Source organism: Cervus canadensis, chromosome 1 (genome assembly GCF_019320065.1).
Source record: "Cervus canadensis isolate Bull #8, Minnesota chromosome 1, ASM1932006v1, whole genome shotgun sequence".
Lineage (NCBI taxonomy): Eukaryota > Metazoa > Chordata > Mammalia > Artiodactyla > Cervidae > Cervus > Cervus canadensis.
The window spans coordinates 49898895-49917894 of record NC_057386.1 but is presented as its reverse complement, the minus strand read 5'-3'; the positions used below and the strand labels follow the sequence as shown (position 1 = coordinate 49917894).

At 40.7% G+C, this 19000-nt stretch overlaps 1 protein-coding gene across 4 annotated transcripts in view; it reads left to right on the top strand.

Annotated features, from left to right (window-relative positions):
* The first annotated feature begins 11313 nt into the window (after window positions 1-11313).
* The window catches only part of GDPD1 (glycerophosphodiester phosphodiesterase domain containing 1), a 54429-nt gene continuing 46742 nt past the window's right edge, over window positions 11314-19000 (top strand). For 2 of the 4 annotated variants that reach the window (XR_006272120.1, XM_043482751.1), the window contains exon 1: window positions 11328-11658. Coding sequence is in view for 2 of the 4 variants with exons in the window: in XM_043482751.1 (XP_043338686.1) it covers window positions 11517-11658 (142 nt within the window). In the remaining 2 variants the exon portion in view is untranslated. Of the gene's footprint in view, window positions 11659-19000 lie in introns of all 4 variants that reach the window. The other 2 variants (XM_043482765.1, XR_006272121.1) reach the window with 2 other exon arrangements.

Below are 19000 nucleotides of genomic sequence, written 5' to 3'. Positions count from 1 at the left end.
AACAGCACTATAGTAGATTAAAGCCAAAAAGAATTGGCTTAAGAATTTAAGAATTTCTTACCACTTAAAAGAAATCTGACAGTTTACTTAATCCTTGAGTATTATTTTCTCGAGAATGGTAATAATTATTATTTATCGCAAAGGGTGGTTATGAGGATTGAAGGAGTATACATAAAGCACCTAATAGACAAATTCTTGATAATAATAACAGTTTATCTTAAATTTACTTTTTAAAAGTATCCCATAATTCTAATAGTTAGGGAGTCTTGGTTAGTTTTAGTCCTACCTTTTATAATAAGGTAAACAGTGCCTAGTACACATACTGGACTTCCCAGGTGGCACTAGTGTTAAAGAATCTACCTGTCAATGCAGGTAGACGTAAGAGACATGGGTTGAATCCCTGGGTGGGGAAGATCCCCTGGAGGAGGGCACGGCAACCCACTCCAATATTCTTGCCTGGAGAATCTCATGGAGAGAAGAGCCTGGCAGGCTACAGTCCACGGGGTCACAGGGTCGCACACGCTGACGTGACTTAGCACTCACGCGTGTAGTATGTGTACCTGTGGTAAGCACTAGGACATGCAGCAGCTTTGTAGACTTGGCTTGCACCTTTCCTCTTGTATCTTTCTGTGGTCTTTTTAAAATAGTCTGTGGTCTTTTTAGTTAGTCTGTTTATATAAAGTGAAAGTGTTAGTTGCTCAGTCATGTTAGACTCTTTGCAACCCCATGGACTGTAGCCCGCCAGGCTCCTCTGTCCATGGGATTCTCAAGCAGGAACACTGGAGTGGGTTGCCATTCCCTTTTCCAGGGGATCTTCCTGACCCAGAATACAATCCAGATCTCCTGCTTTGTAGGCTAATTCTTTACTGTCTGAGCTACCAGCGAAGCCCTTTATATAAAGCATCCTCTCAAATCCCTTGACCATTTAATTGCCCCTCTTCTTCCTGTCTCCCACAACTTTGTGCCTGTCCTAAAATGTGGCACTGATCATAGCAAACACTTTCTTCCAAAAACAGAAGAGATGACTCTACACTTGGACATCAGCAGATGTTCAGTACCGAAATCAGATTGATTATATTCTTTGCAGCTGAAGATGGAGACGCTCCATAAGTCAGCAAAAACAAGACCAGGAGATGACTGTGGTTCAGATCATGAACTCCTTTTTGCCAAATTCAGACTTAAATTGAAGAAAGTAGGAAAAACCACGAGACCATTCAGGTATGACCTAAATCAAATCCCTTATGATTATACAGTAGAACTGACAAATAGATTCAAGGGATTAGATCCAATAGACAGAGTGCCTGAAGAACTATAGAAGGAGGTTTGTGACATTGTACAGGAGACAGTGATCAAGTCCATACCCAAGAAAAAGAAATGCAAAAAGGCTAAATGGTTGTCTGAGGAGGCCTTAAAGTAGCTGAGAAAAGAAGAGAAGTGAAAGGCAAAGGAGAAAAGGAAAGATATATCCATTTGAATGCAGAGTTTCAAAGAATAGCAAGGAGAAATAAGAAAGCCTTCCTCAGCGATCAATGCAAAGAAATAGAGGAAAACAATAAAATGGGAAAGACTAGAGATCTCTTCAAGAAAATTAGAGTTACCAAGGGAGCATTTCATGAAAGGATGGGCACAATAAAGGACAGAAATGGTATGGACCTAACAGAAGCTGAAGAGATTAAGAAGAGGTGGCAAGAAAACACAGAAGAACTATACAAAAAAGATCTTCATGACCCAGATAATCACAATGGTGTGATCACTCACCTAGAGCCAGACATCCTGGAATGTGAAGTCAAGTGGGCCTTAGAAGGCAGCACTACAAACAAAGGTAGTGGAGGTGATGGGATTCCAGCTAAGCTATTTCAAATCCTAAAAGATGATGCTGTTAAAGTCTTGCACTCAATTTACCAGAAAATTTGAAAAACTCAACAGGGGCCACAGGACTGGAAAAAGTCAGTTTTCATTCCAATCCCAAAGAAAGGCAATGCCAAAGAATGCTCAAACTACCACACAGTTACACTCATCTCACACACTAGAAAACTAATCCTTAAAAATTGTCCAAGCAAGGCTTCAAAAGTATATGAACCAAGAACTTCCAGATGTTCAAGCTGGATTTAGAAAAGGCAGAAGAACCAGAGATCAAATTGCCAACATCTGCTGGATCATCAGAAAAGCAAGAGAGTTCCAGAAAAACATCTGCTTTATTGATTAGGGCAAGCCTTTGACTGTGGATCACAATAAACTGCAAAATTGTTCAAGAGCTGGGAATACCAGATCAGCTTACCTGCCTCCTGAGAAATCTGTATGCAGGTCAAGAGGCAAAATTTAGAACCAGACATGGAACAACAGACTGCTTCCAAATTGGGAAAGGGGTACGTCAAGGCTGTATATTGTCACCCTGCTTATTTAACTTATATGCAGAATACATCATGCAAAATGCTGGGCTGGATGAAGTCCAAGCTGGAATCAAGATTGCCGGGAGAAATATCAATAACCGCAGATATGCAGGTGACACCACCCTTATGGCAGGATGGGAAGAGGACCTAAAGAGCCTCTTGAAAGTGAAAAAGGAGAGTGAAAAAGCTGGCTTGAAAATCAACATTAAAAAAACTAAGATCATAGCATCTGGTCCCATTACTTCATGGCAAATAGATGGGGAAACAATGGAAACAGGCTTTTCTTGGGCTCCAAAATCACTGCAGATGGTGACTGCAGCCATAAACTGAAGCGACTGAACTGAAGATGTGGCAAATAGAACTGCACTCAGTTTTTGGAACACTGCATAATTTGGCACAAATGCCAGCTAATTGTTTAACTTTTAATACTCTTAATAATGTTTATTGTCCTACATTGGCACAGTAGCTCATTGGGTTGGTATCTTAAATAATTTACTCCATTGCGTAACATTGGGTCCCATCTGAAGCTTCAGTGTGTTGATTTGTAAAATGGAGAAAATAATTCCCTTATCTACCTCAAAGATCTGTGGTTCAAACAGTTCAAGAATGTGTTAATTGGCGTCACTGGCATCTCGAGTCTGGGCCGTCTCGGAAGGAGAGGGTGGAGGCCGCGGCCAGCTGGAGGCGCAGTCATGCCCCGGAAGGAAAATCCCCCCGGCAGTGTCTGAAGGAAGGAAACTGCAAGGCTTTGAAATACTCATTTTTTGAGTGTAAGAGGTCAATGTTGGATGCCAGATCAAGATTCAGGGGAAGAAAAGGATATTGATACTACTATGTTGAAACCAAGATGAAAACAACAAAGGACTCTGGTCATTAAACCAGAGAAGCCAAAATAAGAAACATACTTTTTGTTACATCTGTTCAGGTGGACCAGTTTTTTCCTCCATGAAACAAGAAAATGGATGAGTTCTGGTTTCCAGTAGGTATAAATGATTCTCTTGCTCTAAGTTATTCTTAGAATAAAAATTTAATTGAATAGTTGTGAGCTGAGAACATAATAGATGTGTTTTAAGAACTGTTCTGAAGCACAGGGAACGGAAAGATTGTTAGTTTCCACTGACTTCTCAACCAGATGACACAATTTGTGCATCCTTTTTCAGTACTGTGGAGGCCAGGGGTGGGACCGTGAGAATCAGCACGCAGCCTGATGAGAAAATATCCGTCTGGAAGGTGTAGGCTAAAACTTTCTTTTATTCAGATTGTACTATTTAGTTCCAAAATAAATTGTGTTTGACTACTTGGTGAAAAAAAAAAAAAAAAGAATGTGTTAATTGAAATCCTTTACAAACTCTGAACTGTTTTATAAGTATAAGGGATGGTTATTATTTCTTGTTTGTAGCTGATAGTATTGATCTAATCATCTTTCTAAATACAATTTAAAATTTTTCCAAAACTTTTCCATACTGTTCATAGGTATAGCAATGGTAGTAATTTTCAACTTGACTACTTATAAGGAAGATTCTGAAGTGTAAATTACATCCTATAGTTCTTTTTTATTCCAGACACTTGTGAAAGCGATAGTCACTCAGTCGTGTCCAACTCTTTACAACCCCATGGACTGTATAGAATTCTCTGGGCCAGAATACTGGAGTGGGTAGCCTTTCCCTTCTCCAGAGGATCTTCCCAATCTAGGGATCGAACCCAGGTGTCCCACATTGCAGGCAGATTCTTTACTACCTGAGCCACAAGGGAAGCCCAAAATGAAAGTCTCCCAGTCCTGTCCAACTCTTTGTGACCCCATGAACTATACCGTCCATGGAGTTCCCCAGGCCAGACTACTGGAGTGGGTAACTTCTTCCCTTTTCCAACAGATTTTCCCAACCCAGGAATCAAACTGGGGTCTCCTGCATTGCAGGTGGATTCTTTACCAACTGAGCTATCAGGGAAGCCCCCAGAAAGTCTTAGAGTACTATGTTACCATAGTTGCTTGTTACTTCCTTTCTCCTACAAAGTTATATGTATTTATTTGAGTATTGAGTGCCTTCTATCTTTTATTTTATCCTGGCTATTTTGTCAGCATAAAAGCAAGATTACCTTGTTTACACGCATGCTGCTGAATCTCTTTAGTCCTGTCCTACTCTTTGCGATCCTATGCATTGTGACCTACCAGGTTCCTCTGTCCATGAGGTTTCCCAGGCAAGAATACTGGAGTGGGTTGCCATGCCCTCCTCCAGGGGATCTTCCCAACCCAGAGATCAAACCCATGTCTCTTTACATCTCTTGCATCGTCAGTTCAGTTCAGTTACTCAGTCGTGTCTGACTCTTTGTGACCCCATGAACTGCAACACGCCCTGTCCAATACCAACTCTTAGAGCCTACCCAAACTCATGTCCAGAGTCAGTGATGCCATCCAGCCATCTCATCCTCTGTCATCCCCTTCTCCTCCTGCCCTCAATCTTTCCCAGCATCAGGGTCTTTTCCATTGAGTCAGCTCTTCACATCAGGTGGCCAAAGTATTGGAGTTTCAGCTTCAGCATCAGTCCTTCCAATGAACACCCAGGACTGATCTCCTTTAGGATGGACTGGTTGGATTTCCTTGCCATCCAAGGGATTCTCAAGAGTCTTCTCCAACACCCCAGTTCAAAAGCATCAATTCTTTGGCACTCAGCTTTCTTCACAGTCCAACTCTCGCATCCATACATGACCACTGGAATAACCATAGCCTTGACTAGCAAGACCTTTGTGGCAAAGTGATGTCTCTGCTTTTTAATATGCTGTCTAGGTTGGTCATAACTTTCCTTCCAAGGAGTAAGCGTCTTTTAATTTCACGGCTGCAATCACCATCTGCAGTGACTTTGGAGCCCCCCAAAATAAAGTTCCTCACTGTTTCCACTGTTTCCCAATCTATTTGTCAGGTCGGCTTTTTACCATTAGTGCCACCTGGTAAGCCCAAACTAGTTTATATTCCCACTTAAAACAATTTTTGTTTTTGAGCATAACTTTGTTGTTTTCGGAAAAGTGATATGTAGTCTTTATATCTGTTATTAAGAATTTTTTTTTAGACAAAGATAAGAATATGTTACCTGAAGTTCCACTGCTTTGCTAGTGCTCTGTTAACCATTGGCAGCATTTTAGTGAATATCCTTCTAAACATTGCATACATACAGGAATCTGTGGATATGTATTCTTTTTTTTTCGGTGGGGTCAAGTCATGCAGTAGTGGGATCTTAGTTCCCCGACTAGGGGTCTACCCCAGGTCCCTGGCAGTGAGAGTGTGAAGTTCTAACCACTGGACTGCCAGGGAATTCCCTGGATATGTATTCAGTTTTGTATAATTTTAATCAGAATATATCTTGTTCTGTAGTTTACTTTTTTTTCACTCTACAGTATGTGGTAGACTTTTTTCCTGCCAATAAGTGAAAGTATTATTAGTGGACGCATTGTTTTCTCTTATCAAGATTTACATAATCTGTCCTTTATTTAGGTTCTTTTTTTTTTTTTTAAGTTCTTTTAAATTTAGAATTTCTATGAACCATGGAATACCATGGTGCATACATCTTTTATTAATCCTTGTGATATTTTCTTGGCAGAGTAAACTCTTAGGCCTGGAACTGATGCATCAAGGGATATACACATTGTACATTTTGATGTATATTGCTAAATTGCCCTGAAGAAATCTGAATCATGCTCTAACCTAGTACTATCAGATTCCCATTGTCAGAGTTGAGAATCCAAATGGCAGTGTGCCGTTTGCACACTAGCTGTTTGTTTCAGCAGTTTTCTTATTTAGAATAGTATTACACTTTAATTTATCAGTTTCTTTAGAACTTGGGTTAATGCCTTCTGGTCTCAATGGTATATGTTCCTTGTCAATTGCATCTGCTATGTAGAACACTAATAATTTGGGCAATGCATCTGTAGGTGGGGTTGAAATTACTAGTTACGGAGTTATTTGACTAGCATGAATGGTCTTTTCACTATACTGCATCCTGGATCTGCTACCTCTTAAATGCTTGAAGTGGGCATTTCCTTAATGTTATCTTTTGTAAAGGGCAAGAATATTTTCCAAATCTTTTTATTTTTCAGACGATCAATATTTTAGAAGATCCAGCCCCTTGAACTGAGTTAAGATTCATGACCTTGTTAAATCAGCACTAGCTATATTGTCTTGGGCAAACTGCTTAACCTGTCCAGATAGCAGTTTTCTCTTCTCAATGAAACAGGCCAGTGATTTCTGATACTCTTTCTTTTTCAACATTTTCCCCCATGACAGTTGATTTCTTGTGCTCATTTCCTTTTTTGGTTTAAAAGATACTGTATTAATTTTGGCACCCCTTATAAATTTCCATCAAAATATGGCATTCGTCTTGGAAGACTTCTGTCATCATATTGGTGCAATTTTTAAAAGATGCCTTTCTTCTGTTACACTTCACTTGTTCTTTCATTAATGTTTCATTTGAAGTATTGGGCCTCCAATAAGGCATATGTTGCTCCTGCTTGGTTACTTATTTTGAATAATTCTGTATACTGTCCCCAAATTTGTTGGTAATGTTTTAGAGAAGTGAGAAATGGAATATTTCCTGCCATATCAGTAAACAAAGGATGTTACAGTCATTGGCAGTTGTAGCCACTGTGGATGGTGAGCTGGTGAGCCCTGAGGGAACTAAGGAAGGAGAGAATACCTCCATCGAGCAGCCATCAGTCTGCAGCCACTGCATATGGTGAGCCCTGAGGAAACTCAGGATGTTTGGAAAACACTGATACTGGCCCGATAGCTGAGGTACGTATCAAAGAAATGATTTCAGTGAGCCAGACTCTTGCATCTTCCCATATATAGAAAGACACTGAATTCTTTAACTTGGAATATCTGGTTTTCTTTTGAGGTTCAGACTATCTGCCCTTTGTGGCAAAACTTCTATATAACCTGGCTCCAACCCTCCCTTCCTCAGAGCAACTCTCACAGGGTTACCTCCCAGGCTTGAAGTCTTAAAATTCTTTCCCCCCCCATCCCCCACCCCCAATAAAACATAACTCTCAACTTTTATGTTGTGAATTTTTTTCAAGTCCACAGAAGGAAAGAATTCTTTTTTTTTTTTTTACACTGGCTATGCTGTGCAGCTTGCAGAATTGAACCTGGGCCACAGCAATGAAAGGATTGAATCCTAACAAGTAGACCACCAGGGAACTGTCTAGGTTACTTTTAATACTTTCGTTTTACTTCCTTAGATCCTCAAAACACTGCTTTGAGGTTAGATATTATTATTCCAAGTTTTATAAATGTGAAACTAAAACTAAGTGATGTGCCCTAAAACTGAAACGAACTAAATGTGAGGCTAAAACTAAGTGATATCCCTAGGGTCACTCAGTTTGTAAATGGTATAGCTGTGTCTATGGGTTCTAAGTTCAAATCTCTTATCTGGCTAAGCCACTGTTGCCTCTATAGTTGAAGGTTAGTCTTAGTTACATATTTTTTTCCTGGTAGTATTTATCATATACTTGTTGTTTAATCTCTAAGTCATGTCTAACCCTTTTGTGACCCCATGGACTGTACCTGCCAGGCTCCTCTGTCAATGCGATTTTCCAGGCAGGAATACTGGAGTGGGTTGCCATTTCCTCTTCCAGGGGATCTTCCAGACCCAGAGATCAAACCTGAGTCTCCTGTTTGGTGGCAGATTCTTTACCATTGAGCCACCTGGAAAGTCATATACATATGTCTGTACTAATCATAAAATAGTCATCAAATTTAAAGAAATTGCTGTCAAGTGACATTTTGGAAGAGGGAAACAGAAACATGAGCACAGCTAATCTATAGGATATAATGTGACAGCCCTAAACAGATACTTTCCCTAATTCCTAACAAAGCAGTAGTTTTCAACTTGTGAGTTTCCTTAAATTAAAAAAAAAAAAAAAGAAAAGAACTTACAATAACATATATAAAGATTACGTTAAATAAGACAAGGTACTATGGGCCCAGGGACTGGCTCACAGAACACAGAAACAAACTGATGTAAGGACACCTAGTTATTCATATGGGGGAAGAAATTAAATTCCTACTTCACAACTTTCATCAAAGTCAATTTCAGATGTATCAAGGGCTTAAATGTGAAATGTAATACTTCAAAACATTTCCTTAAAATGTTTTTAAGTTTGCTTGTATTTGGAATTTTTTATACTTAGTTCTCTGTCTTCTGTAAAAGCTTTATCATTTCTTTGGCTATACTGGTGTTAAACCGAAAAATAAGACTACTATTGATCTCGGAGAAGCAGTAGTGAGCAGTGGCATGAAGTGAGAGCTTAATTCCCTGCCCAGGAATTTAAACTGGGTAGCATGGATGTGTTAGGTAGTTAAAACAGGGAAAAGGAGTCCAAAATGGCGGTGGCTAAAAGACCTGGAAGGGACAAGTCCGCGAAAATAGAACAAAGGAAGGTCCGAGGACCAGAGTGAGGACCTCAGGTAAAACAAACAGCACTCCTGGCTGACCCAATTTACATAGGACAGGCCCAGGGAGAGAAAAACATAAAAAGAGGAGCCAAAGCTCTCTCTCAGTCTCTCTCTCCCTCCCATGCGCTGGGGCTCTCTTCTCTTCCCGTCTTTGGGTCAGCATGCCCTCACGCCTCGAGGATGGGTTTACCTGTTATTATCTAAGTAAAATAGAGCTGTAACACGGAGCTGTAACACTGATTTGTCTAAGAGCTATAACATGGTCCGTTCGAGACCTGAGAGCTATAACACAGTCTGTCCAAGACCCGAGAGCTGTGACACGCCGAGGGCTTTAATGTCCATCACTCCAAACCTTTGTTGTGATGAGACAAAAACCGAGAAGCATACACTCGTGCCACAGATGAAAACCAGAAATCCTAGCCACCAGACCAGCAAGGGCTAGAGGCTGGAAGCGCTATATTTCCCTGGCTCTTGAACCCAGTGAAAGATGCATTTTTCATGGAGGCAAAAACGGCAAATGCAAGTACAAAGTTTATTATCAGAGACAGCACAACAAATGGGAGAGCACAGAGAGAAACAGTTAAGACAGAAGCAAGGCAGAGGTGCACACCTGGAGGGAAAGGGTGTGGGTGTCCTCCCCAATGAGGAGTGCAGTACAGAGGTGGTTAAGTCATTTTTATAGGACAGTTCCAGGCTTTTGTTTACCTTTGGCCAATTATCTGGTTTCTTAACCACACCTGACCTACCCTAGCACCCTCTTCAAAACATGTGTATGCAACTTTTTTCCAAGTTGGATTCCAGCCCAGAGACCTATGTGGGAGCCTTAGCGTCACATATTATGGGGTGGCGCCCCCTTCTTTTTGACCCCCAAGGAGCCTTTCTCCACCTGTGAAATGTCTCCCTTGCCCCAAGGATGGGAAATATATGATGTCCTGATCCCTTACTCAAACAAGGTTTCAGTTCAGTTCAGTCGCTCAGTTGTGTCCAACTCTTCGTGACCCCGTGAATCTCAGCACGCCAGGCCTCTCTATTGCTGCTATGACTATTAAGGTGACACAGGAGACAAGGCCTGGCTATTTACTTTGTTTGTGATGTTACTTCCATTTCAGAGGGCAAATGGGAGCCCATCTATCGCCTGTCTCAGGAAATGCAAACTGAAGGCTAAATTTAAGTGTCCAGCCTGAAGCCCATTTTTTTTTCATCCCAAGAAATGAAAAACAGGAGACCAGTTGTAAATACCTAGCCTGGGGCCCATCTACCTCGTGCCTCACTATGATGGCTGCTGCTGCTGCTAAGTCACTTCAGTCGTGTCCGACCCTGTGCGATCCCATAGACAGCAGCCCACCAGGCTCCGCCGCCCCTGGGATTCTCCAGGCAAGAACACTGGAGTGGGTTGCCATTTCCTTCTCCAATGCATGACAGTGAAAAATGAAAGTGAAGTTGCTCAGTCATGTCCGACTCTTAGCCCGTGGACTGCAGCCCACCAGGCTCCTCCATCCATGGGATTTTCTAGGCAAGAGTACTGGAGTGGGGTGCCATTGCCTTCTCCCACTATGATGGCAAACTGATGTAAAAGTCTTTTTTCTGCTACTTTTTAAAATCTACTGAAGGCCCTTGTTTTCAAGAATCCTCTAAATTTTGTTTTTTTAATTTATATAATAAAATTGTTTTATTTAAATTCCTCTTAAAGGACACAAGAATCTTTGGGAAGTCTTTATTAACAAAAAGAGTTGCAAGTTATCATTTAGTAAAAATGTTCCTCATTTTTCAGATAAGAAAACAGAAGTTTGCTTCGGGTCAGAGTCACATGATTTTAAATAATCACTCTGGCTTCTACTTCTGTGGGAGATCTGTTCTTATGACCAAATTTTCTCCCTCAGCCCTGGGTTAATTCTTTTGCACTGAAATGTGACTCTTAGAATTATAGTTTGGAATGTGTAGAATGAAAGGGAATTTAGTTTCCAGTCTTCCCAAGACTGAAGTGATAACCTATAACACTGTCAACGTTTCCTTATTTTTGAACAAACTTAAAAGTCCACAAATATTGGACTGTCGACCATGTACGAGGCACGAAGTTTGCAATTTCACAGTGAAATGTGAGAAGAGCCATCTCTCAAATATTTGACTGATAAACTGGCACCTCGCATGGTTTGTGTGACAACGGAGAAAGTTCTCTCTTGGCTAGACAAATGGGTGTGTTTATTATTTGCTTTAATAAGCCTTAACTCCTCCTGCGGTAAGAGTTCTTTGCATTTCCTCCAGCAGAGGCTAGCGACGCGCCCCGGAGTGATTCTTTCATGACGTGAACTTCCTAATTACGTCAGGCCTTCCTGAAGGCTCTCCTTGAACAGCCTTTCGTGTGGGAACGATGGCAGAGGCACTGGCGAGTTTCCAAGCTTTCTCTATAGGGCCGCGAGCCGGACCACAAAGCTAGGTGACAGACGCCCCAGGCGCCTACCGGAGCGCGCCTGCGTGCCGGAGCCCCTTTGTTGCTCGCCCGAGTCCGGCTGCGCGTGCGCGGCGGGCCGGCGCCGACAAGTGCGCTGCGCCGCGGGCGCCGGCTGGGGGCGAGCAGACCTCGAGCAGCAGCAGCCGCTGCCGCCGCCGCCGCCGCAGCCGTTGCGACCGTATCAGCGGAGTTCAGAGGGCCAGGCGGCGGGAGGCTTCCTCACACGGGGGCTGAGATGTCGTCCACCGCGGCTTTTTACCTCCTCTCCACCCTGGGAGGGTACTTGGTGACTTCATTCTTGTTGCTCAAATACCCGACCTTGCTGCACCAGAGAAAGAAGCAACGATTCCTCAGTAAACACATCTCTCACCGCGGAGGTGAGAGGGGTCCCCAGAACCAGATGGCGGAAGTAGGGGAGGCTTCCCCCCACCCCACCCCCCGGCCCCGCGACTGGAGCTGAGGCTCCTCGGCCAAAGGCAGGCGGGTGGAAATACGTGCGAGTCTGAGGAAGGATGGGCGTGTGTGAACTGAGGGTCCCCTGGAGGTGAAGACAGTGTGAAGGGGAGGTCGCCTGAAGGAAGGAGAGGGTCTTGAAACCGAGCCAAGGTGGGGGATCTCTTGGGGGCAGGGAAGTCAGGGGTTCTCCGAAGGAGGAAGGACCGGGGCGAGAATGAACGGTAGATGGGAGGCTTCTCGGCGAAGGGAAGGAGAATCGCGGGGTCCCTTCCTAGCAGCGGAGGCACCAGCGGGGAGCCCCGGGCCGATCCGCGGGTACCCTGCCGGGGGAACCCGGGAACAGACTTGTTCCGAGACAAGCCAGTGGCGGAGCTTGTGGGAAGATGGGGCGAACTGCTTCCAGGGCTGAGGAGCTGAGTGAACCTGGAGCGTGGTGCAGTCCGGGCATCCGCAGTCCCTGGGGGCCGGTCCCAGTTCTCCACCCCTCCATCCCTCCTCCTGTGCAGGGTAATTGAGAAGAGGGGGAATCCAAGTTCCCGAGCCGGGGACACTTCCCAAGGTCACAGTTAGAGCTTGAGCTGGACTGGGACAAGAAACTGGGGTGTCCTGATTCCCAAGGCGTCAAACCTCGCATCTATTTTTTTTTCCCCAACTCCACCTTGCACCCCAGCAGTGACGTGTGGATTTCCGAAAAAAAAAAAAAAAAAATACATGATTGGGTTTTGTGACAGGACCATACTGTTTGAAAACAACAAAGAAGTTTCTTTTGAAACAGTGCCTTGCCAGAAGGAACCTAGATAGTTCACCCTCTCATTTCTCAGACAGCAGGCCAAATCTTTGCCTCTTCATTATTGTGTAATAATGTGCTTTTATTTTCATTTCAAGTATGATGTATAAGATGCTGTAAGTTTGGATTATTTCATTCAGTTTTAGCTGTTCTTTAGAGCCGAATGTTAAACTATGTTAAAATTGCTTGGAATTTACTTGAAGTGGTAAATTCTAGGAGTTTACAGTCAAAAATGTCATTTAGTACCATGACTCCTTTTTTTTAACAAAAATTGGCCAGGAATAGTCAGTCAGTCTGTTCAGTCACTCATTCGTGTCCCACTCTTTGCAACCCCATGAACCGCAGCTCTCCAGGCCTCCCTGTCCATCACCAACTCACGGAGTCCACCCAAACTCATGTCCATTGAGTCAGTGATGCCATTCAATCATCTCATCCTCTGCGGTACCCTTCTCCTCCAGCCCTCAATCTTTCCCAGCATCAGGGTCTTTTCAAATGAGTCAGCTCTTTGCATCAGGCCAAAGTATTGGAGTTTCAGCTTCAACATCAGTCCTTCCAGTGAACACCCATGACTGATCTCCTTTAGGATGGACTGGTTGGATCTCCTTGCAGGCCAGGAATAAGGTTTTAAAGTACATTTAAATGTACACAGAAGTACATTTGCACGCTGCTGTAAAATCTGTATAATTTTATCAGTTAAACAAACATAGGACTTCCCAGGTGGTCCAGTGGTTAGGACTCTGCACTTCCAATTCAGGGGGCGTGGATTCAAGCCCTGGTTGGGGAATTAAGATCTCATATGCCCTGTGGTGTGCCAAAAAAGAAAAAAAGAAGATAAGCAGAGTACTAAAGAGTGACTTCAATGGTTATGCTAGTCTCCCACTCATGAAAAGTGTCAAAGATTTTAAGGGATCTATCACCAGCTAAATGACATGTTCTTATTTGGTTTACCTATATTTTAATAGATACAGAGGTAAACTGTAGGTAAAGCCAAAAAACAACTTTTGTGTTTGAGTTGTCCCTGTAGAAGTATTTTCAATGGTAGTAGTCCTACTCTGGAGATAGGCATTACTTACTGATTTTTAAATCAGTAAAGCAGTGTTTACTGATTAAAAAAAAAAAGTATGCTTACTAAAAACCCAAATCAAAACAAAATAAAACTATGTCCTCTTAAGAAGCTTTCTAAACTGTCATTGTGGGTGATCTAGATTTTATTTCAGAAGAAATAATCTTGTTAACTCCTTAGGATATGAAATCTGTTTACAGTCCTGAAGCACTTAGTAAGGTCCTGTGTGATAGTGCTTAATATATTTTTTGTTGAGTAAGTATACCAAATAAAACAGTTGAACCAGAGTGATAGAGAATATATTTACTAAAAACAACTTTGGAACTCAAGATACTAAGTTTCTGGAAAATAATAAATTAGGAAGCAGTCAGCTTCTACTTGCTTTTTATTTTTCTCTTGGACACTGATAATAGCAAGTGAGGCTATCTGTGCATATTTCTCCATGCGTATCATCAACATTTGATCTAATGCTCTATCATCCTAACTGCAAATGACCTATTTCATGTAACCCAGGTGCATGACCACTCCAAGATTGAAACATTGATCATGATAGGTGTATAAAGTATATACACCTGAATTGCTTTAACTTAAAAAGACTGTTAATGTGTACTGTTATGTCTCTATAAAAGCATTATCACCTGAGTCAGATTCTGGACCTATAACTAGTTAACCTTGGGAATAAGCTTTAATTTTAGTTTCCTTATCTATAAATGTAAACCACTTACCTTGCTTCCCTTTGGATTGTTATGAGGATTAGGTGTACAGAAAGCACTTTGAATGCCATAAAATTGTTTAGAAATGTAAGTATGGATATATGGAGTCACATTCGTATTTTGCAATAGAACTTTGCATTGAATGAGAAAAAATGAGATCACCAGTGTACTTAATGTTTTCAAAGTTTTAATGAACACTTTTGCTTTTTGTTGATTGATTGTCCTTAAAGTAGAAAATGCTTTGTTTTAAGAATTAAATGGTATAGGTCTGCTTTGTTCTTACCCAGGTACTGCGTAGGTTGTATTGCATTATATTGTGATAGGATATCTGCTTCCTTTATTAGACTGTGAGTTCCTTAAGAGCAGATTTTATATTTTATTAATGCTTGAGTCTCTAGCCTCTAGTACAGATTGTAACCTACACTTAAAATAATAGCTTATTGTCTGCTAATTATCTACTTTGTGCTAGGTACTTTCCGTGTGTTTCTTTATCTATTTGTCCAAAGAACACTTTTTGTAACTACAGTGTATTGATGAACCCACTCCAGTGTTCTTGCCTGGAGAATCCCAGGGACAGAGGAGCCTGGTGGGCTGCCGTCTATGGGGTTGCACAGAGTCAGACACAACTGAAGCGACTTAGAAGCAGCAGCAGCAGTGTATTGATGAAATACCAGTAAGATCAAAGATGTACCCTTTGGATTAAATCAAGAGTAAGCCATACTCTCAAAGGCTATTTTCATTGTTTCTCAATGAAATTGTGAATTTTAATAATATTTTTGACAGTTGCATAAGCAATTCATGTTCATTGTATTTTTCCAAGAAAATTTGGAAAATATAGAAATGAAAAAAAGTAGTTCCTAAAACTCACCATCAGTAGACATAATCTCTGTTAACATTTTGAAGTACATATTTTAAGTATGTATTTTGAAGTATACCCTTTTTAAAAATATTTTTAAATATGTCCTCTAAGTACATATTTTACTACCCTTGGAATCATACTATATATATACTTATTTCAGATGCCCACTAAGTTAACTAGAGTTAGGATAGCAGGGAAATAACTTTCTCATACTCCCTAACCTGTTTCTCTGGGCCAATTAAATTAAGCAACAGGGTTTACTAGGGTTCAGTGATGAAAGAATTAAAAAAAAAAAATCAGATGATAAAATCCTCACCTGACCTTTTAATCTTTCACCCATGGTTACAAGGCCGAATCCAGATTCGGATTTGTCCAAATCTGGGCATTTTGCCACATATTGATTTGGCAGGTGAGAAGTTTGAGGGTAAATATTGCTAATGGACACTGGTTACTTCTGAGTCCTAAACTTTAATTCCTCAAGGAGGAAATTGAAGCATCAGTTTGAGTCTCAGAGTGTCACTAGAAGTAACATTCTGCGGTTGCACCCTGAAACATGTTCTGCATGGCAGGGTATCAGTTCTTTTCAGCTTCTCTCTTTTCTCTGCACTCCTATTTTCAGGGAAATCTTCCTTACTTGTCAGTAAAGACTTTTCTCCCAACTCGCTTGTTCCTACTGATATCTTACTAACAGTGGAATCATTCATCCTTTATCTTCCCAGGTGGCATTAGTGGTAAAGAACGCGCCTGCCAATGCAGGAGATGTAGGAGATGTGGGTTCCATCCCTGGGTCTGGAAGATCCCCTGGAGAAGGAAACAGTAACCTGCTCCAGTATTCTTGCTGAAGAATCCCCATGGACAGAGGAGTCTGGCAGGCTACAGTCCATAGGGTTACAAAGAGTTGGACATGACTGAAGTGACTTAGCATGCACACATTTTCATGCTTAATAAAGTAGACTAAAATGTACACAGTTGTTTTCAGCAATGGCTGTACATATATCTTAAACTGTATAATATATCTTAAACTGTATACAAAGTTAGAAAAATTGAATGTCGTTACAGAAAAATGTGAAAGTATAATCAGATAGATAGCAAAACATACATGTAGAAAAGAGCACACATGAGCTAGTTAGTTGGTAAATGCTGCTACTGGGTCAGTATATACTTTGAATATCATCCTTCTGTGCTACTGATGTGTTTAAATTTTTTCTTATACCTGTAAATATAAATCTCTCTGATATTTTCCCTAAAAAAAAGAAACAATTCTGCAGTGTTCCAGGGATCCCACATATTGAGAAATGCTCTTTTGTATATACCATTTCTAGTCCTTAAGCTCTTTATGCTCTTACAGATCATACATACTATTTCCAAGGTGCACTATAAATATTGAATTAATGTGTGAGTTTAGAAGTGGAGGAACTCAGCTTTGTTGCTTGATTTATTGAATAACTCCTTTTTAAGTTGAGATAGGATGATGTCTTCCAACATTAAAATGTTTTCTTTGCACTAAGCTGTCTTTTCCAGTATCAGAAAATATTTCATTTGAAAGTTCTTTTGTGGCTGGTGCACATTGTCATGTTTGTCATCGGTTTTATAAACCACACACATACACACATATAGCATGTATACAAAAGATGTTGATGGTAGTGGTGATTGGAGGCTAACTGTAAAATAGGTCTAAACAGGTCTACAATGTTTACTGAATGTCTGTTGTTTAGTTGCTAAGTTGTGTCTGACTCTTTTGCGACCCCATGAACTGTAGCCCGCCAGGCTCCTCTGTCCATGAAATTTCCCAGGCAGGAATACTGGAATGGTTTGCCATTTCCTTTTCCAGGGAATTTTCCCACCCCAGGGTTTGAACCCGCGTCTCCCGAGTTGGCAGGAAGATTCTTTACCTCTGAGCTACCAGAGAAACTTTGTTGAATGTTTACTAGTATATAAAACATTTGGGAGGTAAAAAAGGAAACTGGACAGATATTTCTCTCCTTTACAGCATTTACATCTAAATACAAAATACAAAAGAGAATGTTTCCTTTACTTTTCCTATCCTAACAGATATTAACCACTCACAAAGTAACTGTGAAGCACTATATAAGAGAGGAAAAATTAATATAGAATGAAATATTGGGAAGTATAGCTTTGTATAGTGTTGGGAAGTATGGTTTCTCAAAGAAATAGAAAATATGAACTGGTGAAGAGCGAGGCAGGAAGACATGAGCAGAGACATTATAAACAAATTATAGTAGAACAGCATGTAAAATATATACTCATTCTCTTCTACATTCTGTAATTAATTAAAAATTAAACTTGTTTCCATGTAGAGTAGTTATTTGCAAAGTCATATTAAGCCAGACATCCCCTGCTTATTGAGGGAAAACAAAAATTAATAGCAAGAGTGCTTTATGAATGATGTTACAATAATTGGCAAGAGAAGAAATTCAAACCATTTCATGAGAGAAGAGCTATCACCAAATAATTCCTTAGAGAGGAGTTGGCAGACTTTTAAATTAGTCCCTTAGTTACTCCCCAGGCTTTCACCATATGAATCTAACAAGTAATTTGTGGGTATTATCGTTGTGGGATTTATCTTCAAGCTTTACAAGCAAGTATAAGAATATGGAAATAAGGGACAACATTAATAATTTATCTGTAAAGCTGAAATAAAGAGATATATGACTGCCAGCATAGAAACTGCAGCATAGTTACTAGTGAAAAGAGTGGGATCAGAAGTCATACTGCTTATGCTTGAATCTCAGTTCCCCTTGTTGGCTTATGTGACCTCACCTAATCTTATTTCTGGAGATAGTAATACTTGGCATGATTGTGGGCATTTTAATGTAATAATATAGAGAGCACTAAGCACAGTATCTAGCTTCTCTTAATTATTAATATCTTAATACCTTTTTAATATTTCATTTAGTACCAGCTATTTCATAAACTTATAAAGTAGATCAAAGGTCTTAAGTAGTAATGTTTGCATACTTAAGGTTTTTTTTGCTATAAGGAGCTCATGATTTCAGCCACAGTCAGCTCCAGGTCTTGTTTTTGTTGACTACATAGAATTTCTTCATCTTCAGCTGGCTCAAATCATGAACTTCTTTTGCAAAATTCAGGCTTGAACTGAACAAAGTAGGGAAAACCAGGAGGCCATTCAGGTATGACCTAAATCAAATCCCTTGTGATTATACAGTGGAAGTGACAAATAGATTCAAGGGATTAGGTCCAACAGAGTGTCTGAAGAACTATGGACGGAGGTTTGTAGCATTGTAAAGGAGGCAGTGATCAAAACTATTGCTAAGAAAAAGAAATGCAAGAAGGCAAAATGGTTGTCTGAGGAGGCCTTACAAATCGCAGAGAAAAGAAGTGAAAGGCAAAGGAGAAAAGGAAAGATATACCTATCTAAATCCAAAGAATAGCAAGGAGAGATGAGATAAGAAAGCCTTCTTGAATCGGGTGGAGAGGGAGGTGGGAGGGGGGATCGGGATGGGGAATACGTGTAAATCTATGGCTGATTCATATCAATGTATGACAAAACCCACTGAAATGTTGTGAAGTAATTAGCCTCCAACTAATAAAAAAATAAAAAAAATTAAAAAAAAACCTTCTTAAAAAAAAAAAGAAAGCCTTCTTCAGTGATCAATGCAAAGAAATAGAGGAAAACAATAGAATGGGAAAGACTAGTGATCTCTTTGAGAAAATTAGAGATACAAGGGAACATTTCATGCAAAGATGGCCACAATAGAAAATAGAAACAACAAGGACCTAACAGAAGCAGAAGAGATTAAGAAGAGGTGGCAAGAATACACAAAAGAACTGTACAGAAAAGGTCTTAATGACCCAGATA